General features: G+C 39.6%; 1 protein-coding gene across 1 annotated transcript; it reads right to left on the reverse strand.

Annotated features, from left to right (window-relative positions):
* Positions 1-659: 659 nt before the first annotated feature.
* On the reverse strand, positions 660-23667 carry CA1 (carbonic anhydrase 1; the record flags this gene model as incomplete). Its single annotated transcript, XM_082258091.1, has 7 exons — positions 660-843; positions 2739-2894; positions 6815-6877; positions 12564-12659; positions 17217-17335; positions 17565-17762; positions 23631-23667. 7 exons carry the CDS (start codon positions 23665-23667, stop codon positions 727-729), a joined length of 786 nt encoding a protein of 261 aa, XP_082114217.1. The 3' UTR covers positions 660-726.
* Between the last annotated feature and the right edge of the window lie 1394 nt (positions 23668-25061).

The raw sequence follows: 25061 nt of genomic DNA on the forward strand, positions 1-25061 counted from the left end.
TATACCATGGCTAAATTCTTTAGCAACGCTCAGGTGTAAGCTATACAGTCCTCGTGATTTGTTTACATTCGTCATTAGTCTTTTTTGAACACTGGTCTTTGTCAGCCACAAAGGTACATTCAATGTACTGTTATTAACTTTCTTGTTTTTTATACCCCTCCTTTTTCTTTTGTATAAACTGAAGAGAAGAATGCATTTATTATAGTTGCCTTCCCCATGTCATTTGTGACCATCATCCTGCTGCCAGTATATATGTACAGCACATTGTAGGGGTAGGCTCCCCTAAAATGAACCAAAGGCACATATACTTGTAAAAATTGAGGTTAGGATGATCAGAAGTATACATACTTTACCTGACAAACCTCATGGTAGTAAAACACTCACTTTCAGCTGTACTTTGACTGGAGTTGGCTTTGTTTGACTGGAGTTGCCATTTACAAAAAGCCATTTAACAAAAAGTCATATTCCCTGAAGCGTACACCATTTTAATTTTATTTAAAAAAAGTTAGTTAACTTTGGAAATTCAGCAAATGATGGAATTAAGTTGGATGTAAACAAAATCAAAGCCTTTCTGCACTTAATAAATATGCAACTCAAATACCAGTTAAAATTCAGTTTATTGTTTTTTTTTTTTTTTTTACATAAAAGAGATGAAAACCACTATGGCCATTTGTTAATATGTATTACTGCAATTTGGCTTTGGTTTGAATTGCTTCACATAGTTTATCAGAAGGATGCTCGAACTTCTCTACCCTTCAGAGGTTGAGGTGGACGATGGTTGCACAGAATTGGGGACTCCTTCTCACCTTCCCCAGAAGCAAGGAGACTGCGGAACTTATTTAGCTGAAAAACAAAATATATAAAAAATTTGGATGACAGTGTTGACTGAAACCTGATCAGTTAATGCAGACATACAAAATCTCTCAAACTTTGCTCAGTTGTCCACCAGCATCACAACCTTCTCAGTATCTAAATGTCACCCATGCTGTTAAAGTACCACCTGTCAAACTCGGTGCGGCTGCAGCATCTGTACAGTCCCACTTTACCCCTGCAGTGTGTTATCCAGAGGGAGCTGGGCAAGAGGATGACTGCCACAGGGGAACTTCTGCAAGAATCTTCTCTGCTGAAGAGTTTCGCAGAGGAGCTAGGCTAAACTGCCGTCAGGACATTGCAACAAGGATTTATTTTCCACAGATCAAGTTTGAAAAAACAAAATGTAAACAGTGCAGTGCACCAGGACTGTTTCCTCCTAGTGCACACTAGCGGTTGTGTGATCAGTACTGATTTCTGGTGTGAACGTGCCCTAAAGTTCCTCTGGAAGTGATATTTGATGTGTTTCCATCACTCTCTAGACTTCTCAAAATAGCCCCTCTGCCTGAATAACTCATAACTTCATTTGAATGAATCCGCCATTTGTCGCACTACCGAAATATCTTTGACTGCTTTCAGGTCAATGGACATATTAACTGGAGGGAATGATGTGCTCTAATTTAAAGGAAAGTCTATAACTGCTCTCACAAGGCCAGCAAGTCTGTAATTACCAAATGGGCTACTTTTAAAGAGTCTTCTGCAGTTACTACTGGGAATTATACACCCCAAACCCCCTCTCCTGTTTTTGGGTTTAGATATAAAAAGACTTAAGGGATTGGAACTGAATTATTGTTACTATTGTGGCGGTATATTGTTGGATCAGGTTAAAGGGTGCATTACCTATAAACATGACAGGAGAAACCCAAATGTCTCATTAGTTCCAAGAAGTCATTGCTACATGTGCAAGAAGGGTGGGGCAGTCAACAGTTGGCAGGGGAGCAGGAAGCAAAATTCAGGCCTGTTGACGGTAAAGAGCTCAAATCCTCTAGGCCACATACCCAACATGTTTTGCCTCACCCCTGGGGCTTAATCATGGAGGTCTGGACAGACCTCCCCTCAGCCTACACCCTCACTAGTCAGCGACATCCAGGTTATCAGACCTTGGTAGAGCGTTTATTGTAGGTCACAAACAATAATAAATAGTGGTGTCAAGCTACATTTCAGACAAACTTTTCTCTAAAATTAATCTGAGACTAAATCATTACAACAAAACCAGCAGCAACGTTAGAAACTGAAAGCAAACACCTGAAGCTGCAGAAAATCTCACTTCACAGCAACTCAAGATTAATGCAAATACCAATTTGCTCTAAGACACTATTTGCATATAAATATCCCCCTACTCCTTCTTCCTCCGCTCTCCCAACAGTTTTGGGTCTGTTGATAGACAGCTTAGATACCAGACATTTTTGTGTAGGATTGGGGCAGGAGGCATAGCATGGAGTCAGGGTGTGCACCAAATCTCCACTACCAGAAAGTGAAAAACAATAAGAGGCTCAGGGTGGATCTGAAACATAATGGCTTCTGATATTTCCCAGGGAGCTTTAGAACTGGAATTCTGCCCTTCAGTCCCAAGTTTTGCACACCCCCATTGTTCAAATGCAAGGGGTCCTATGGATCTTGTTGGATTTTTAATTTGTGGTATGGAAAATTTAAAAGTGGAGATGCATGGGATCTCCCCTCTCATAGCACGAGAAGTAAAAGGTAAATGGAGACCCCTCTATGGTATTACCCAAATGGGGCACAAAAAAGAAGAATTTCACTTTCTTTACAAATTACACTTTTTGTTCCATTTGTTCAATTATGAAAAACTGATAAATAATAACTTGTAACATATCTATACTTTTTTTCTTATTCAATATTTCCATTACCTGGTCAGGGCTGGCACTTATGGGTTCTTTGAATATAATCCAGGTGACGCACTCAAGCAGTGGTGGGTGGGTCAAGGAGCCAATGTATGTCCAGTAGTCCTTTGATGCAGGAAGCAGGGCTGATGGGTCAAAATTGGTAAAGGCTGCTTGCTTACCCTACAACAAAATTTAGAATTAAAAAAAACATTTTTCTTTTTCATTTATCAACTAATCCAAAATATTAATATTGTTATTATACTAATTGACCCTCAGGATCCTTCCAATTATAACAGTACACTACAAGCTTTGTTCAACCTTACCAAGCGTTCATGAAGGGGAACAAGTTGAACACCTAAAACGCATTGGATTTTTTGATATACGAGTTTTAATTCTAACTTAGTATGTTCTGCTTTTGACACACCCTGTCCCTACGCAAGAATACAAGTTGACCTTAAAATAATAATTTTCTCCACATTGCTTATAACCCCACTAAGAACATCTGCTGCTTTAACAGATTCAGAACCCCATGCCTTTCTTATATTTCCTAAATTAAATTTTGTGAAAATACATAAACTGTGAAAGTCCTACTCCAGCGGAAAAATTTGTTTTTTGGGAAGGGTCAGAACCTCTGTCAGGTGTCTATATAGGGGAAATTCCCTCTCACTTTCTGTCAGAAAAGAACATGATAGAAAATCTCTCCAGTGGGGATACACACAACAAAAACAACACTTTTTAGATGGAGTGAAGAAGGGTTAGGTCCTCTGATAATGTTTTATTGTTGTTCCTTCCTTCCTCTTCTGGTGGCAGCTTCCCCCATTTCATTTACAGGAATCACAGGAAAGTAAGAACAAAATTCCCAAGTGCGGCCACAGACAAAAAAAAAAAAATTCTGACAATGATGTAAACACTTGCCCACTATATGCTAAATTTAAAAAATGAACAAGCTAGAAATAACATGGAATAAGCCCTTTCTATTAGCACTTAAAGTCTAAGAGCTATGCTGATCATCTGACTTAATTCAAACAATGCTTTCAGTAATCTGCTATGGATTGGTCCATGCATTGCATCCTTATGAGGCAGTGAGAAGCATTATACCCCAATTAGAGTCATTCATTGTTGGCAGTGTGCATACAAGGAAAAAGTTGATCATTTCCTTTCCTATGTAAGATATTGTTTTCACATGTGTGCTACATGAGCTGGAAAGAATTGTCTCCATGACTGTTCCCAGTAGGACATCTATCTACTGTATCTTTTGCCAAAAAACATATAAAGAAATACCTGCCGTACATGACCATCTTATACACTATTCAGCTCAATTTTACATGGTACAGGAATGCATTTTTAACTCCCAGCAGAAGCTGCATTATACCTAGAAATTAGAGACATAAAACATAATAGAATAGAGACATAAAACATACATGGGGGGTTTTCAGTTCCACTAGTCCAAAATATCATAGAACATAATATATACAGTGTATCATACAAATTCATTTTTTATTTTAGTAAACCTAAAAATTATTAGACATTGTCAACACTGTAGTACCTAATTAGCATGGGTATTTCAAAAGGATAGAAATAATTACTCTAAATATAGCCACATGCAACAATGCATATAGTTCTAGTAATACGCAACTTATTAAATTCACAAAATGACTATGAGTTACATAAAAACACATATAACATCATTACTACAGTAACCTGTAATATTGCTCTTGGCACCGTAGAGGTTAAAGTGTATCACTGTGTCCCAGAGCATGGAATGGAGGCTTATCATGATACCAATCCAGAAGGTAAGTACTGTAAATGTGAAGAGGAAAAGATCACCGCTATTTCCTACCAGCCCGGGTGAACAAACAATAAAAAGCGACCTCAGGCTACATGTCTTCAACACACCACACACTCACATTTCGCCCCTCCTAAAGGGGCTTAGTCATAGGGTGCGGGGAGAAATGCATCAGGGTGAAGGTAGTCATGCCGGCCTAATCATCCTGCTGAATTCAAGGACTTCTCATTGGAGAGGCATGATTTGCCATTTGTGATATTTTCCAGCTTGCTACTAACACTGCTCTGCCATGCTGGATAAAATGGCTTGTTATATATGGCTGTACTGTATGCCTGCATATCATAGGGAGCCATTATAGATGGGACTGTCATAATATATTAAATCTTCACTGCTTGGCTGCGTACAATATCATCGAGTACTGACATTCCCCTATAGCTGCTTTTTCCTGGGCTATATATAACCATTATTGATTTTATTACTGGTATCCACTAACACCTACTGCAGCTTTTCTATATACATTTACAACCTGCTTGTTGCAACCTGCAGCTCACATCGATTTGCTAAAACCTGCCTGCCTGCTGCTTTTTCAGTATTTTCCTGTTTACAGTGACAATTGAGTACTGTCCGTGATACTTTTTTTATTTGCACTAACATACAATATTTCAGGACAAGCTTTCGGGGTATGTCCCCTTCATCAAGATCCAAGCAGTACTGATTCACAAAATGTTAGCAGCATGGTAAAGAAACACAAAATCTCTGAGCCAAAGGAAAAAAAAAAAGTAAAACCAAACAAACATAAGTTTAACTGGCATGGTAATAAAACTAGCTTGATTAGTGAGATAAGATAGAGGGAGAGTTGAAGACAGGGGAAGGTGGGGGGGGGAATAGTCAAGGAGGGGGTCGTAAAACTGTAGGATAATGAGAAAGGAAACCCATATCTAAGTTTAAGCCGTTATTTTTTGTGTCAAAAAGAAGTATCATTCAAAAGGAAACTTAGTTTGAAACTTTGAAGTTTGAACTAGTTTTGAAAGTTTGAACTAAGAATGATACTTCTTTTTGACACAAAAAATAACGGCTTAAACTTAGATATGGGTTTCCTTTCTCATTATCCTACAGTTTTACGACCCCCTCCTTGACTATTCCCCCCCCCCCACCTTCCCCTGTCTTCAACTCTCCCTCTATCTTATCTCACTAATCAAGCTAGTTTTATTAACATGCCAGTTAAACTTATGTTTGTTTGGTTTTACTTTTTTTTTTTCCTTTGGCTCAGAGATTTTGTGTTTCTTTACCATGCTGCTAACATTTTGTGAATCAGTACTGCTTGGATCTTGATGAAGGGGACATACCCCGAAAGCTTGTCCTGAAATATTGTATGTTAGTGCAAATAAAAAAAGTATCACGGACAGTACTCAATTGTCTCTGTCCCAAGTGCACTAATACGGCTACAATTACCTCAAGCCTGTTTACAGTGGATTTTATGCTATTTACTAGTAATATCAGAAATGCCATTACCATATGCAACCAAATGCACCACCAGCTGCCCACTTACCAAGCCATTTGCAAATTTTACTGTGGTTATGTCTCCTAATATGGTTTTGGAGCAGATGAACAGGCTATGTGGCCAGAGACTGCAGAATCATGTTACATACAGTATGTGTTTTTTAGTAACTCATAATCATTTTGTAAATTTAATATTATGTGTATTACTAGAGCTTTAAACATGGATGCATGTGGCTTTATATACAGTAGCTATGTATGTGCTTTTAAAATACCCCTATTAATTATGCACTCTGTGTGCTGACCATGCCTATAAGCATTCACTGGTATGTTTTATATATTTTTATGCATTTTTAGGTTTACTTAAATAAAAACTGTATTTTTCTTTATATATGTATTGATTTCTCGGACCAGCGTAACTAAGAAACCCCCCTCTGTCCTATGTCTCTATTCTATTTGCTATTCATAGTGGAATGTTTCATAGGATAATAATAATAATTTCTGATATCTCTTAATAATAAAATTATCTGTGCACTCGAAGAGCGGTAATTACTACCTTTCCAAATAAATAAAAATGCACATTACAGGAGCCAAATCGCCAGTAAACCAGATGAGAACAAATAATAAATCATTAAGCGGATGAATTAACACATAACCATTGCTTTCAGGTACAGTAAGCAGAATCATATATCACTGTCACATTTTCCTTCTTATAACCTTCTACTGTGTTTCAGAAACTTTAACAGTCACTCATTTTTATGTACTCTGAAAATGAATAATGGATTTAATACCAGAATACAACCAATGCATTACTCACCTTTGTTCTAATTTGACCTAATGCATCCACCACTTTCTGCAGTCCTGGATGGGCATTGCCAACCTACAATAAATACATAATGCTATCTGAATACAGTAATAAAAGGCAGCCTGGATAATAAGACATGTTTGAAGCTGGATGTAGCATCGGCCCGCAGTTATAAATTACAAAAAAATTATATTCTGGGTTCCAGTGTACAAATGGCCTATAGGATACAGTACATGCACTTCCAAATGCTTTCTATAATGTACTATATGTGCAGGGACATCTATGGTAATGGTGCTTTAATGATAATGTAAGCCATTTTACTAAATAGTTGTTGATACATAATTATACCAATATTTTACAAGCTCAAAAACACTCTGGGAAAATTAAATTGCTACATAATGTGATTTTCCTTGTCTCCTAGGTGTCCCTAATTAATGCACTTTAATCCTATGTTAAAAATATGTCAACATTCAGCATACAGAATATTATTGTGGTACTTTTGAGGCCTTTGTGAACAAGTGGACAACTTTCTAGAGGGAGTAGGCCTCAAGTGCAGCCCCTGACATCATCAAATGAGCCCACGTTATTCAGTAAGGGCCCATTTAGACTTGTGTATTGTGGTTACCATAATACACTAATACAGAAACAGGCAAAAACCCACACAACACACATATAGTACAGTACCATGTGACAGTTCTAGCAGTGCAGGTACTGTAGTACCATGTGACAGTTCTAGCAGTATGGTTTCTGTAGTACCACGTGACAGTTCTTGCAGTACGGGTACAGTAGTACCATGTGACAGTTTTTTTAGTGTGGGTACTGTAGTACCACATGACAGTTCTGTCAGTACGGGTACTGTAATACCATGTGACAATTCTGGCAGTACCATGTGACAGTTCTGGCAGTACAGTTACTGTAGTACCATGTGATAGCTCTGGCAATATGGATACTGTAGTACCATGTGATAGTTCTAGCAATATGGGTACTGTAGTACCTTGTGACAATTCTGGCAGTAACATGTGACAGTTCTGGCAGTATGATTACAGTAGTACCATGTAACAGTTTTGTCAGTACTGGTACTGTGGTACCATGTGACTGTTCTAGCAGTGCACATACTGTAGTACCATGTGATAGTTCTGGTAATATGAGTGTAGCGGAATGGACACTAAGAGTGGGGTTTGTGTTGGAAGAGTGAGGGAGCAGTGTCCCTCAGGAGATGGGTGGGGGTTTGTTATTGTTAAATACCTGCACTCTATTGTTCTATTGTTCCTGTCTGGCTAGAGTAGGTTATTATGGGATGTTCAGCTTTGTGTGTGGGATGGCTCGAAGAGGGAGGGGTTTTCCTAGATTGTAGTTCCCTTGTGTTTGTGTTTTCAATAAATAAACTTAGTCTAGTTTGACTCCCAGAACTGTGTGTCGTCCAGTTACTGGGGGGGTTTTGCCTTGGATGTTTTAGTACTTCCCCAGCTTCAAGGATGATACAGCGGAGATACCTAGGCTGGGTATTGGAGCTCCGTTACATTGGTGGCAAGCGGTGGGATGCAAGCCTTGCAGCAAGAGGAAGCAGCTTGTACAAATTCGGTTACACGAATGGAAGTGTGAATGGAGACAAACTATGCTGGATTAAAACGAGCCACGTTAAAGGATTTGCTGGAAGCGTGAGGGAAGATTGCCAGCAATAAAACCAAAGCCACGCTGATTGCAGAGCTGACCGAGGAGGATCGGGCACGCAGTATGGCTACAGAAGCCATGGATACAGAATTTGACAAAGAAGTGAAACGCAGGCTAGCGTTTTATGGAGAAAACCCCTCAATAGAGCTGGTACAGGCAACGTTAGCCCAAGTGGATGCCTTTATCACAGCAAGAGAGGACCGGGAGAACCAACTCCGGCTGGCAGAGCAGCGTGCCTTGGAGAGACGGCCAACTACTACACAGGCACCAGAGACAAGATTAAAGGTACCACATGATGCCTTTAAAAAGTTTGTGGAAGCAGAGGAAGAGATCGATGGCTTCCTGCAAGATTTTGAACGGCAATGCAGGCTGTACAAAGTACCCCTGACAGACTGGGAACGGATCCTAGCTGGTAAACTGTCAGGCCGTGCAGCAGAAGCCAACAGAGCCGTGCCAGAGGAGGAAATCTCAAGCTATAGCCGGGTAAAGGAAGTGATTTTGGCAAGATATGCCATCACCCCAGAAGCGTACAGGAGACGCTTCAGGGAAACAAAGAAACAGGAGAAGGACTCCCACACTGAATGGGCTTGCCATATGCAGAGGGCAGCCCAAGCCTGGCTACAAGCCTATCAGGCAACCACAGCAGAAGCGATCACCCAGCTGATTTTACTGGAAGAATTCTATAATGGACTAAACCCAGGGGTACAGGAGTGGGTAAGGGACCGCAAACCTACCACTCTCCCTGAAGCGGCCAGGCAGGCCGATGAATATCAGGATGCCCGCAGACAATCACAGATTAGCTTCAGACCAAACCCCAGACCGTTGAACAATAACCCAGGGTCACCAGCACCACAAAGATCAGGACTAATCCCTAAGCGCCCAGAAAATCGATACCACGGGCACAACGGAGTGCAGTGCCATTTGTGCAAGAAATTTGGGCACTATCAGAGAGACTGCACTCAGAATAAGAACCACGCTTCATGGATTCAAACAGGACCCCCACTACCACAGAGGGGGCGAATCTCCTCGAAACACCAGACACCCAGATACCCGTGCCGCAGTGGGGTACAGTGCCACAGGTGCAAGCAGTTTGGGCACTATCGACGAAACTGTACCCAGAGCAGGAACCAAGCTGCAGGGATCCGACCAGGGTCACCCCCTTCAGCACGGACAACGGTCCCCTACTATGCCGCAGAGGTTCCCCTAGTCGTACCCAGGTTCAAACCCACCGAGGAGCAATTGGGTACCCTTCACGAAGCTAACCTGGTGCAAGCCCCTACGGAGAACAGACAGCACCATCTACAATCCGTCCAGTTAAATGGAAAGCCCGCGCAAGGTCTCCTAGACACGGGAGCCACTCTCACCTTGGTCAAGCGACACCTGGTCCCAGATGCCACCCGAACCGGAGGCTCAGTAGTGGTACGGATGGCAGGGGGAGCAGTACACCGGCTACCCACTGCGAGGGTCCACTTGAATTGGGGTGACGAGTCAGGTCTGATTGATGTGGGGTCGATATGGGAGCTCCCCACCGACATCTTACTGGGGAACGACCTAGGCCAGTTGCCCTCAGCGTTCCTGCCAGTCCAGATCCCAGGCCCACATCACGGAGACATACTGGCCTTCTGAGGTCCAGACACTTTAATGTTTGGATTGGGAGCAGTATTGAGCTAGGTTGGAGAAGATGGCAGAGAACAACCCATAACCTACTTGAGCAGAAAGCTTCTGCCCAGGGAAAAGAAGCTTCAGCCCTACTTGTATGGACAACAGAATGGCAATGCTGACGGGTTATCGCGTCAAACTGAACTGGAAAAATTATCTGTGAGTACTCCCCGGACATCCCCAAGCCGATCCGTTATGGATCAGACTGTGTATGCCGGCTTGTGGTTAAGGGGGAGCAGTGTAGCGGAATGGACACTAAGAGTGGGGTTTGTGTTGGAAGAGTGAGGGAGCAGTGTCCCTCAGGAGATGGGTGGGGGTTTGTTATTGTTAAATACCTGCACTCTATTGTTCTATTGTTCCTGTCTGGCTAGAGTAGGTTATTATGGGATGTTCAACTTTGTGTGTGGGATGGTTCGAAGAGGGAGGGGTTTTCCTACATTGTAGTTCCCTTGTGTTTGTGTTTTCAATAAATAAACTTAGTCTAGTTTGACTCCCAGAACTGTGTGTCGTCCAGTTACTGGGGGGGTTTTGCCTTGCATGTTTTAGTACTTCCTCAGCTTCAAGGATGATACAGTGGAGATACCTAGGCTGGGTATTGGAGCTCCGTTACAATGAGTACTATAGTACCATGTGACAATTCTGGCACAACCATGTGAAAGTTCTGGTAGTATGGATACAGTAGTACCATGTAACAGTTTGTCAGTACAAGGTTGTGGTACAATGTGACAGTTCTAGCAGTGCAGGTACTGTAGTACCATGTGATAGTTCTGACAGTATGGTTACTGTAGTATTATGTGACAGTTCTAGCAGCATGGCTACCATAGTACCATGCACTATATAATGTGTACTCAGACTGGTCTGGAGTGGTAAGTGGGGTACCCCAAGGTACTGTCCTTGGTTTATTTATTCATAAATGATATAGCGGATGGGATAACTAGCTCAATCACAGTTTTTGTGGACAACACAAAAATTGGCAGGACAATAACTTCACATCAGGAAATAAGAAATCTTACAGAGTGTCCAGAACAAAATAATGGAATGGGCAACTAAATGGCAAATGAGGTTTAATATGGAGAAATGTAAGGTAATGCACTTGGGTGCTATAAACATAAACGCAAACTACTCACTAGGGGGGGGAACCACTGGGGGGAATCAAAGATGGAGAAAGATCTGGGGGTTCAAGTGGAAGACAGACAGCAATAGCATGCAATGTCAAGCGGCAGCTGCCAAAGCGGGCAGAATATTGGCATGCATAAAAAAGGGGATATACTCCAGAGATAAAACTATAATCCTGCCACTTTACAAAACTCTGGTCTGGCCACATCCGGAGTATTCTGTCCAGTTCTGGTCACCAGTGCTCAGAAGGGAATCGGGATGTGCTGGAGCTGAAGAGAGTCCAAAGAAGGGCAACAAAACTAATTAGAGGATTGGCGGACCATAATTACGAGGAGTGACTACAAACACTAAATTTATTCTCGCTGGAAAAGAGACGCCTGAGAGTGAACATTTTAGAAATTTACAAATACCTCAATGGTGATCCCAGCATAGGAAAAAAACTGCGTAGGGGATTTTTCACTGTCAGGGCGGTAAGAATGTGGAACTCTGTTCCGCAATTGGTGGTATAAGCAGAGAGTATGTATACTTTTAAAAGACTCTTGGACGTGCATCTCAAAGAACACAATATATAGGGATATGGGGAATGATTATCCCCACTGACACACACATCTACACAGGTTGAACTAGATGGACGATTGTCTTTATTCAGCCTTAACTACTATGTTACTATGTTACAGTGTAACAGCTCTGGCAGTTTGGGTACAGTAGTACCATGTAACATTTTTATCAGTGTGGTTACTGTAGTACCATGTGACAGTTCTGACAGTTCTGGTACTGTAGTGCTATGTGACAGTTCTGGCAGTACCATGTGACAGTTCTGGCAGGACAGGTACTGAAGTACCCTTCCCCACTATATGTTAGTACAGCTGTTGCGAATGATGCCTGTAACGTGTCTGTTATCTTTTTTCCTTTGATTGCCAGCTTCATCTAGTGGCCATAACGCAGTATTTGAGTTTTTTCAGGAAAATTGCCTATTATGACCACTAGATGGAGCTGACAATCATAGGAAATAATCATATTAGGCCCCTTATGGGTTTTTTTTTTTTTTTTTTTTGCTACAGCTGTGCGAATGCTGAGACAAGATTTTGTTTTATAAATAGACCCCAGTGCTATCATTTGTTGCTTGTGTCTCTGAGCTCTTCAAATAGGCTAAATCAGTATATTCAGTAAGACTGGGATGGATGGATTCCTAAATACAACACCTACTTGCACAATCCCTATGTTTAAAATAGGGATTGAAGGAAATTGACAATTACATGATAAATAAATGAAAATCGTGAACCCAAGACCCATAGGCATTATAAATATTTCAGACCTTCAGGAACACGGTCAACAATGCACATCCATCAAGATTCTTAGAGGCTTCAGCAAAGCTTGAGTATTTCTCAGAGTTCCAGTGAACAAGGTGCAACTATGAGAGAAGAAAGTCATCCAGTCGGTCAGGAAATAAGGAAGCAATCTATTGACTTAGCAGACACAATGCTTCTACAGTATTTCTATTCAATAGTAATTTTCGTATTAAACATTAAAATATTTTAAGAACAGTATAACTATTATAAGAGTTATTAGGCTTAGCGGTATTCAGATTACCAAGGCATGAATAAAAGAGAACAGGTAAATTAAAGGCTAACTAATGTTTAGTAACATTACATGTTACTCTCGTATTTAGGGCCCGCACAGCTTTGTAATTCATTCACACAGATCTGTGACTGAATGAACTACAAGTCCCATTTTCCACTGCGGCAGACGGCTTGTAGTTCTCAATGAACTGTGAGGGTGCTGATGAGTGCCCTCGTAGTTATTTGATCTTCCTGCACTTTATTAGCTGTCTGCCCAAATGGGAGTTAACGGTAGATAGCTGTACTGCAGAAGTCTAACATCTGCTGATCATGGGCGCGATGCTCTGCAGGCTCCTAAGAAAAATAAATTCATTTTCATTCTTTTCCTGCAATTGTATCCTTTAAAATTGTATTGTTTTACTGCTTTATGCTGTCACATTGCTGACATACAGTGCCTTGGAAAAATATTCATACCAATTAAAATTTTCCACATTTTGTCATGTTACAACCAAAAACGCAAATGTATTTTATCAGGATTTTATGTGATAAACCAACACAAAGTGGCACAAAATTGTGAAAAGGAAGGGAAATGATAAATGGTTTGCAACATTTTTTACAAATGAATATGTGAAAAGTGTGGGGTGCACATTGTATTCAGCCCCCCGAGTCAATACTTTGTAGAATCATCTTTTGCTGAATATACAGCTACACGTCTTTTTGGGGATGTCTCTACCTGCTTTGCACATCTAGAGAGTGAAATTGTTGCCCATTCTTCTTTGTAAAATAGCTCAAGCTCTGTCAGATTGGATGGCAAGTGCCTGTGAAAAGCAATTTTCAAGTCTTGCTACAGATTCCCAATTGGATTTAGGTCTGGACTTTGACTGGGCCATACACAGCTCTGGCTGTATGTTTAGGGTCATTTTCCTACTGGAAGGTAAACCTCTGGCCCAGTCTCAAGTCTTTTGCAGACTCTAAGAGGTTTTCTTCTAAGATTGGCCTGTATTTGGCTCTATTCATCTTCCCATTGACTGACCAGCTTCCCTGTCTCTGCTGAAGATAAGCATCCCCACAACATGATGCTGCCACCACCACATTTTCCGGTTGACATAGTGTTTTCAGGGTGATGTACAATTTTAGTGTTCCACCACACACAGCGTTTTGCTTCATGGCCAAAAAGTTAAATTTTTGTCTCAGCTGACTAGAGCACCTTCTTCCACATGTTTGCTGTATCCCTCACATGGCTTATTGCAAACTGCGAACGAAAATTCTTATGGGTTACTTTAAACAATGGCTTTCTTCTTACCACTCTTTCATAAAGGCCATATTTTTGGAGTACACAGTAGTCCCATGGACATATTCTCCCACCTGAGCTGTGGATCTCTGCAGCTCCTCCAGAGTTACCATGGGCTTCTTGGCTGCTTCTCTGATTAATGATTTCCTTGCCTGGCCTGTCAGTTTAGGTGGACGGACATGTCTTTGTAGGTTTGCAGTTGTGCTATACTCGTTCCCAGGGCTTTCTTTCAGCTGGAACTTGGTGGAACTCAGTTCCACCACCTTTGGCTCAGGCCCTCTGCTCCCCGGTCACCACTATCACTCATAAACAAAGAGGTCTGGCTTCTGTGTTTTTCAAGTGCAGTTTGGGGACAAAGGAGATGCCGGTGCCTGGGGTGCAGTGCGAATGCTGACACCCCCACTGGATGATCTCCCTGCAAGTGAGAGAGGTGACGCCATCTACAGTGTGAGGGGAGGTACTAGAGAAGAAGAGGGATAAAAGTGAGATGTGAATGTGGGATGCAGAACTAAGCAGCTGTGGAAGAAGGATGAACTCTGCACACTGTGTGTATCCCACCCCTGAACTCTGTACGCAGCACATCCCTGAACTCTGCACTATGTACGTAGCACACTCCCGAACTCTGCACGTACTTAATGCACCCTTGGTATTTGATGACCCTTTAAGACCCTCCCACCGTTAGTGAAATTTTGACCAGTTTTGGGAGGGGGTTTTGGGGGGGGGGGTTGTGATTGAGTTCCTGCACCTTTTTCCTGGGAAAAAAAGCTCTGCTCTTTCCATTTTCGGATGGTGTATTGAACAGTGTTCTGTGAGATGTTCAAAGCTTGGTATATTTTCTTTTTAAAACCTAACCCTGCTTTAAACTTCTCCACAACGTTATCCCTGACCTGTCTGGTGTGTTCCTTGGCCTTCATGTTGCTGTTTGTTCACTAAGGTTCTCTAATCCTCTGAGGGCTTCACAGAACAGCTGTATTTATACTGAGAATAAATTACACAATTACTCTATTTACTAATTAGGTGACTTCTGAAGGCAATTGGTTCCACTAGATAGTTAGGTGTATCAGAGTAAAGGGGGCTGAATACAAAGGCAAGCCACACTTTTCAGATATTTATTTGTAAACAATTTTGAAAACCATTTATCATTTTCCTCCCACTTCACAATTATGAGCCACTGTGAGTTGGTCTATCCCAATAAAAAACATACAATCCCAATAAAAAAACATTTTCATTTTTGGCTGTAACATGGCAAAATGTGGAATATTTCAAGAGGTATGAATACTTTTTTAAGGCACTGTATCTGCTCTTTGGTGTTGACTGATAATAAATATGCCAAATAGTGTCTTCTAGTAAAGAGAATATCAAAATACAATTAAAGAAAAAACTGCCAACACACAAACACAGTCCAAAAAATGATTAAACATTTATGCATCTGCCATCCAGTAGTGAAGCCATAGTTAAATTATCATTTAAACCCCAGCTTTAACCAGTTCTCTTATCTTTATGTATCACCCTCCTAGGTAGGTGCTAGAAGAGAAAGTATAGTTTTTGGATCTTTCTGCTTACCAGAGAGATCACCAGGTAAATTTATACCTCTCTCTGCAAATTAAAGCCATAATGTGCTAATGTAAAACGCATACTAGCACATTATGAGAAACGTACCTGCAAACAAAGCCCTCAATCGATGCCTTGTTCCCTCTGCAGGCCGAATCCATCTTCCTCCCGGGTCTTTGGTGTGATTCGCGCATGTGAGCCACTGTTCACGGCACAGGAATCTGAAGGAACGGCACAAGCGGCTGTTCCTTCAGAGCGCATGACATCTTCGGCTGCATGTATACTAAACATCTGCTAAACAGGAGATATTTGAAGTACTTATAGGTAAGCCTTATTATAGGCATACCTATAGGTACAAGTAATGGATCAGAGTTTACTTCCTCTGTAAATGAGCGGCTGACACATCACAATGGCTGAAGAAATGCACATGCAAAATGTGTTGGGGTGCTACTCCCAATAACTTGCAGCACAATGCATGAAACAAAGAGCAGGTTAAATATTGTGTGTTGCAGGAATGCCATATTTTACTATGCGTTTCTGCAATGCTCAAGTAGTGAATGGGCTCTAGAGGACACCAAACTCTGCAATTTAATATCTCTTTTTGAAGTCATGGATCCAGTGGGAATATTTTAATTTTTATTGGGAACATATAATGAACTTACGGATTATACATGTAGTAGAGAGGGGACCCTGGATCACTGTGTGTGTTAGTAATCTAGACCTGATTTTTTCAGAGGCAGGCATGCTGATTGCATACCTGTGGGCTGGGTTCATAAGCTTTCCAGGGTTGGAGCTCAGGGCTCCCAGCTGGAGACAGCTCCACCCGGCTGACAGGAGGTCTGGCCCAGGAGTCAGGAGGACTCCACCCTACAGACACTAGGTCTGTGTATAGGAATCAGGAGGGCACCCACCTTCTCTAAGAGAGAGAGGCTGCAGGTCGCAGTTTGAGCGCACATGTCTGCAGGAGGCAGAAGTAGTCCACGACAGCACATCGCAAAGCTGATTCCAAGAAAAGCTACAAGGGAGCTTGACCAAAGGGTACTTGTGTTGGTCTAAGGAGCAGACCTAAGGCCTAGGCGTGAGGCCTGAAGCAGCTGTGTAGTTACGGTAATGGTTAAACCCCCTGTGATGGAAATTGCTGTTGATGTTTGAACTTTCTGTTCCGTTAAACAAAAGTGGGCCGCCATGCCCTTAAAAATGCAGTCTGGACTGGTACAGTTTCTTGGAAACGCATGCACCATTTGAGTTTAATCACCCTGGATCTTTACAATATATACAGTCAGGATAAGGAAACCATGTATCTTATCAGTCTTACCACAGAATGTACAACAATCCCTTTGGGATTAATAAAGTATTCTGAATCTGAATGACTAAACTCCATGAAGCTTAATGCCAAGGCAGTGTGGTGTTGTGTAGTAGGGTGTACAATATATATATATATATATATATATATATATATATATATATATATATATATATATATATATATATATATATAGTATACAACGCATGAGGAAAGAGTAAATTGCTGCTATGATAATACAGGATGTACAAGGTAAAGTGATACCTCTGCAGAAAAGGTCTTTCCATCCACAGTATGCTCTGATCCCAATTCATTGGAAGGTCCCCAGTGGAAGTGGAATTGGTTCAGGCGGTAACTTGCTGTGAGCGGACCTCCTTTCACAACTGAAAAAGTGATGTTAATATTAAATAGCTTGATTTGATTGTAAAATTAAATATTTGAGTTATATTGTCAACATTGTAATATGTTAGTATGTAACTAAAATACGTAACTAAACTATGCTCATTTAAGTGCTCAAATAGGGTAGATGACTTTTCCATAATTTCTACTCAACTCACAATAGAAATCAAATTATCTGAAACTTCAGGCATTCTTTACTGGATTTAGGATTACCTGATACATCTTCCTTGTCTTCAGAAATGACATGGAACGAATGTCCAATGTTGACAATAGACTTGATAGAAGATGGGTTGTAGTCAATACTAAGAGACTGCAGTGACTTATCAGATTTGGCTTCCTGGGTTTTTATATCAACTGGAGATTGGAAATTTCCTTGAGCAATGGGATAAAGTTTGTGCCACTGCTCAGGCCCTAAAAAGTACAAGTAATAAAAAGTTTGAGATGCACTATTCGCCTTGCTTTCATGTTGGTCATAGTTAGGCAAAAACATTAGGCTTACAAACGAGTACAAATGTCTAAATGAAAACTGTATTTGTTATGAAGATACTTAAGTGGACTGAAATTTTGGATTTGTTACACAATCAAATCTCAATTAATTGTGGGAGGGAGCTGACCCCTAACCCTGGTATTCTATGAGAACAGCTATGCAAATACAAAGCTAAAATGACAGATTTGGCTAAACAGCATGCCCAGTAGATTTTTTTTATTAGTTAGTAACTCATGAAACCTACACTTGCTATGTGTTAACCAGTTGTGGACCAGAAGGATTTGCCCCCTTAAGGACCAGGCCATTTTTTTTTGCGATTTGGCACTGTGTTAATTTAACGGAAAATTGCGCAGTCGTGCGACGCTGTACCCATATAAAATTGATTTCCTTTTTTCCCCCACAAATAGAGCTTTCTTTTAGTGGTATTTGATCACCTGTGCGATTTTAATTTTTTGTGCTATAAACAAAAAAAGAGCGACAATTCTGAAAAAAATATATATATTTTTCACATTCTGCTACATAACATTCCCAAAAAAAATAAAAAAATCTAAATTTTTCATCCTTCTAGGCCAATTTGTATTCTGCTTCATATTTTTGGTAAAAAAAAAAAAATCGCAGTAAGCGTATTTTGATTGGTTTGTGCAAAAGTTATTGCATCTACAAGCTAGGGGAAAGATTCATGTCATTTTTATTAATTTATTTTTTTTACTAGCAATTTTTAGCGGGGCTGCGACATTGCGGCGGACCTTTCAGACCCCTAACTGACGTTTTTGACACTTTTGGGAGGACCAGTGACATTACTACAGTAATCCGTGCTAAAAATATGCACTGTTACTGTAATAATGACATTGGCAGGGAAGGGGTTAACCTAGCAGTGATCAAAGGGTTAAGTGTGAGCCTAGGGGAGTGTTTACTAACTGTATGGGGGATGTGCTTGTGAAATTACCACAGAGACCTGTAATCCTATATAGAAGGATCAAAGGGGCTCTGTGATAATTTCAGAGAGAAGAACAGTCAGCTATGTTTACAACAGCTGACAAAGCGGGGAGCGATCGCGGATGGCCGCCGACCCCATGCATCAGCATCCCCGCTGTCTAGTGGGGGCAGAAGCTCGCCGCCCGAAGCGTGCTCGCCCCTCACCCCCCAGCACCACCCATGTGCGACTGACGTACGGCTACGTCAGGCCGTGCAGGAGAGGCAGCCTGCCGCAGTAAATGTGCAGCAGGCGGTCTTAATGTGGTTAATAATGTTGTACAAATATATTGTACAGAACATAAACCATTTATAAATGAAGGATGGTTTAGAGCAGGGATTCCCAAACTACGGCCCTCCAGTTGTATAACACAATATTGAAATAACACAATATTGCTACATGTAGTTATATATCCTAATATCAATATACAAAAATTCGAAAACACTTTGAATCCATCTCCCACGGGTCCTATATATTGTGCAAAATAACTAACTATTGATGCAATGAAACAATTCAGACCAAAATCGATATTTACGCCGTAAGAATCAAGGTGTCCATTGTTTAAATCCATCTTGTTTCTGCTTTGTGATAACATTGACATTACCTCTGGTCCATCCTATTTGCATTTTTCTATTCCCCAAAATTGAAACCCTCTTGGATTTTTATATCTTTTTTCAAACTGTACATATTTATTAGGATTCTCATACCCTTTTAGAATATTTTATAATGTATATGCGCACTAATACACTTGGCTAAAGGTAATGCTGTGCCACAAAAGCATTGCAATATGTATGCCACACATTTTGTATTACAGCGTACAAGAAATGTATTGTTTATTCTGATTTTATTCATATTTGGAATGAATGACATTATTCTTTTTTATTATAAACTTTACTATAGCGATATCCTGAACATTTACCAAATGTGTAGAAGCCTATTTTATCTAGAAAAGTGTTGCTTATCCCTATTTAGTGATTTAATTACATTGAGAGTCAGGTAGGTGTTTTCTATATATAATCCTGTTTTTTTTTTTTTTGTCCCCCAATATGACTTGCCAGTATTTTTTTATTATATTTTCTAAATGCCTTTATGGGACACTAATATCCTATTATTTCTTTCTTATATCATATGTACTCATATCTTTCTTTCAATTTATTATTCTGTTGTACATCATTGTGTATCATAGTTTTTTCTTATACATACTGTATGTGTAATAATCACTTTGGGTGGTAACCACTGTCACCAGGATGTAACCAATCCTGTCTGTAGTTTTCAAGTGGGGTTTAGTATACATTGGGGTTGATTTACTAAAGGCAAATCCACTGTAGAGGTGCAGTCGCTGTAGATCTGGAGGGAAGATCTGAAATGAGGGGAAGCTCTGCTGATTTCTATCATCTAATCATGTGCAAGCAAAACTGCTGTTTTTTTTTTTATTCCTTGCATTCCCCCCTCAGTAAATAAACACCATTTTGTTTTCCTGTTTAAATATTTTGAGAAATAAAACACTGCCTCTTTTTTTTTATCTTGAAATGATAACCTAAATCCCAACTCACTGCTCTGTGTTTCTTTCAAATATGATATATTTCTCAACTCTTCGCCATTTTGTATGTCTTCGCCATATACTGTATGTCTAAGAAGTGTTGCCATTTATATGGTTGGGGCCAAACTTTTCCCCCTCCCATCTGCCTATATAAATATTTCCAAGGCTGGAGGGAATTTTAGCTTACCTTTTGTACACAGCTGTTTAGGATCACTTTTCAAGATTGAATAAGTATTTCTATGATCCATTATTCTCCTTATCTCTATTTCATATTCTTGATTATTCAGTACTATCCTACCCCCTTTGTCGGTGAGACACCTAACTCCATCTTTTCTATGCTCCAGATCTTTTATCCTCGATTTAAACTCCTCTGAATTTCTATGTTTCCTAATTTTCAGATATTTAAATGCCTACATTTATTTGGTATTATTTGTGGATGTGAATACTAACGTATTAGCCAAATCACTACTTATGCCTTTATTACCACCAATATAACTTACTGTATTTTAAAATGTAATTTCTGTCAAATCAATATTCTAATATACTTCTATGTACAATGAACAGTATATTGCAACCCTTTATTTAAAACCCTTATTCGTTTTATTTAAATTTGTATTTTTAAATTTAAATTTTTTATTTAAATTTATTTCAGTTTGCATTGTTGAAAATATAAATTCCTTCTCTAAATACTCCCTTTTCCATTTTGCACTCTAATATGTCAGTGCCCTACTTCTTCTCTTTCTGGAGCGTATACTATATTTCCTTAATCTTTGTTCCTGGTATACTTCCTATATTGATACTTGTTGTTAAAGGAAATTACAGACTCTATTGTTTCTATATTTGTCTCTATTACATTTTTAAAACTTTATTATCCTTGAAATCCATAACATTTCTTTGAAGTTTTTATGTGCAATATCCTGATCCAAATTGGTTAGAGTTTTTTTTTTTTTTTTTCAAGTTACATAATAATAATACGTTTCTTCAAAAATGTAAACAGTTCCAACTTTAATTCCTAAATTCCTCCCCATTTGTTTTTTAAATATCATAAAAATCTGAGTGGGTTTAAATTTTGGGTAAAAGGGAGGTAATTTTAAGTGCCAATTATCACAAGCAGAAACAAGATTGATTTATCAGATGATAAAGATTGTAATGGTTTGATTAGCAAGTTAGCCCACTTGCACAATATATAGGACCTGTGGGAGATGTGTTTTTGGAACTTTTTGTATAATTGTATTTTGATGTATAAGTTTTACTGTCTGTGACAATATTGTGTACTATTTCAATGTTTTAAATGATAAAGCTAGAAATTCATCTAGATTAGTAAATTAGGTATTTACCAAAGTCTATTGGTAGATAAGGAGTTAAAGAAGTATTTAAAAAAATATGTTGGGTTACAAATATGCCACCTCCTGGATCACTGTCTGTTAATAACAATTTACTCAGTATAGCATTTGAATGCTTTCAGCCCTTCTACCAAGCACCTATTATGTGATTTTCTTACTCCTCCCCTCCTATTATTCAGTCACAGAATGCTTTCTATTCTGGTAACCCATTCACAAAATATACAGCTTTCTATGAATGGACAAGGGAGTGGGGAGTGGTGGGGGTGGACAGGACAACTTTTGTGTAGAAGAGCTGAAAGTCTCATGTTGGAGCATCAGAAGTATAGTGAAAGCTTTACCATCAGCACTCAAGGAATGTGTAAATTATAAATAACAGACAGTAGTCTAGGAGGTGGCATACACTTCCTAAAATTTAACTACAGTAAAACCTTGGTTTGAGAGTAACTTGGTTTAAGAGCGCTTTGCAAGACAAGCAAAATTTTCAAATAAATTTTGACTTGGTTTACAAGCAATGTCTTGATATACAAGTAGCTTCAAGTCACAGCTGAGTATAAAAGAGAAGAGAGGTGCCTCTAAGTGTAGCAATATGGTTACATTTAATGAAGGTACAACATTTAGCAACTCCCATGGTTGATGATTGGAACAGGCACATCTAAGTATGCAGGCATCCAGGCTAAAGCTGTCCACATAGACCATCCTCTGCACCGCCATCTACGTCATCCCTTCCATGCTGCCCCTTGCTTTTAGATCCCTTTACTGCAGGGTGGTCTTCCCGGTCAGGATTACAGACTGGCAGCCGGCGGTGCAGAAGATAGTCCATGTGGACAGCTTTACCCCGGATGCCTGCATACTTAGATGTGCCTGTTTTATTCATCAACCATGTGAGTTGCTAAATGTTATACCTTCATTAAATGGAACCATATTGCTACACTTAGAGGCGCCTTTCTTCTCTTTGATACTCTGTAGCTCCTACTGGATTTTGCTTCTTATCCCCTTGTGGAAGGGGCTATTTGTGGATGGACATTTTATGGTTATATAACCTATCGCAATGCTATAATCTTTTTATATGGACTATAAACTGAAGGACTTATGAATAAATGGTTGTGGAACGAATCATCTGAGTTTCCATTATTTCTTATGGGGAAATTTGCTTTGATATAAGAGTGCTTTGGATTACAAGCATGCTTCCGGAACGAATTATGCTCGCAATCCAAGGTTTTACTGTATTTGCAATGAGAGGATTTTCTAAAAAGGTTTTCCTAGGTTTTCTTTAATATTTAGAGCATAGAGCTTTATGTGGAGTGCCTTGCTCCATCCCATGAGAAAGTTCTGCTGTGACGAAATGCGTTGCAAGGCATGTACTCAGAATTCATAGCTATAGCTGTGCAATACACACTGAGCTCAGAGCTGCAGAGTAAAAATGATTAGGCAATTTAGACGAGTGCATTTTAATAGCATTGTCACAAGTGAGGTAATATATTGCTTTGTTTTTTAAAAAAATGTTAAAACCCTTATTATGCTATTGGAGTTTTTTATAGCATTGTTTAGAGTGGAACTTGATAAAGTTGTATTGTGTGAAAATACAACTTTATGTAATTAATAACGTCTACCATGCATACAAAAGCCTTAAACAATATATCAAACTGGTCACTATGTAAATCACTTTTAGATAATATTTAAAATAAAAAAAAGAAAAGCCAAGCAGGTCAGGCTGTAGGGAAAAATACAGTTTTTGGTGGAGAAGCAGATTTTTAGGTTATGTTGTTATGTATCGATTATTCATTTTTCTTACATCGGTCTTCAGAAAGAAAAAACATTATTAAAATAATTTTTATCCATCTCAGACAGATATGACGCTTGTAACCCAGTACATGAGCCCAACAACTATTGCTAATGATTTTTCCCTGTTGGTATCCCTTCACTACAGTACACTTACCATTGTGTGCCTCATAACCCCAGTTCAAACTGCTCATGGTATTGGATTTCAAGCAAGGTCTTCCCCTCTTAGCTGCAGTAGTGCACTTTTCTGTTCTTCAAAACCACTTTATATAGGCTTACTCCATTAGGATTTTACAGCTTGGTTTATATGTTTGAGTCTCGTGTTGCAATAAAATGCAGTCATGGCAAAATTCCACCCAGACAAAATGATGCAATTTTCTCATAAATGGTTGCAATGGTGCCACACTATCTCACAGCAAGGTTTATTACTGTATGCTTAACCTGTAGTCTATTTAGGATTAACGGCATATTACCAAAATAGGCCTTGAATGACGATCTAGTTGGTTGGAAAAAATTGCTTTCATGATCAAAATGTCTACAGGTGCCCTGTAAGTCTAAGATCTTCATGATTGCACATCTCTGCTGACTTTGGTATCCCTATGATGGATTGAGGTTCTTGTAGGTCAAAGTAATGGCAGATTAGATCCACACATCAGCAGATGTGTACACCAAGGGCCTGAAACATAAATTATTTTGAGTCTACTTGCCTGGAGCTGAGTCCTAGAAATAACTCTCATCCCAGAAAAAAAAACAGATAATTAGATGACAGTCATAATGAACACTCTTATATTAAATGTGTTTGCCTAGGCTTTCAACAGACACCCCTATCACCAGATTTTTGCAGCCTCATCAATATTTTCCCACCAATATCAGTTGGGTAAGGGTTTCTTCAGAGGTAAGGGATACAGTATATTAATTTTTTTGTTTTTGTTTAACACTGTTTTAAAATGTCTAGAGATTCCCTATCTCTCAAATAAATTGGAGGAGAAGCCGTTTTACCCTAAGCTGCGTAGGGAACTCTTCACTATCAGAGTGGTAAGGATGTGTAACTCCCTTCCACAATCAGTGGTGTCAGCGGGAAGTGCCAATAGTTTAAAAAAATCTCGTAGATGGGGATCTTAATGAATGTGATATACAGTATAGGGATATGGGAATTGGTACTGGCATAAACACAGGCACACATGTTGAACTGGATTGACTGGTGTCCTTGTTCAACCTCACCAACTATTTAACTATATTTTTTTTTACCTAAGCTCGTAACTATGAAAAAACTGTGTCAATGAAAATTAATACAATATGATGCAAAGTACAGTACACATGGGTAAAACATATACGTGAGTGTGAAATGACATTAACCCATCCATGTGCAGAAAAAAGGGGTATCATAAAAAATGTGTAAACAACTTATGAAGATAAAGGGCATAAAGTGACAGTCCACGGAAAATGTGATTGAGGAGCTGTCTCTAATACAACAGCCCAAACAGTTTAAAGATAGAATCCTCTTTAACCAAAGGTGTCCTAATCCAGAGAGGGGGTCACCAGGACATGTACATCCACCACCCGGGGAAGGAAGTTGGTACTCCTACCG

This window comes from Pelophylax lessonae (assembly GCF_965119305.1).
Source record: "Pelophylax lessonae genome assembly, chromosome: 5".
Classification (NCBI taxonomy): Eukaryota; Metazoa; Chordata; class Amphibia; order Anura; family Ranidae; genus Pelophylax; species Pelophylax lessonae.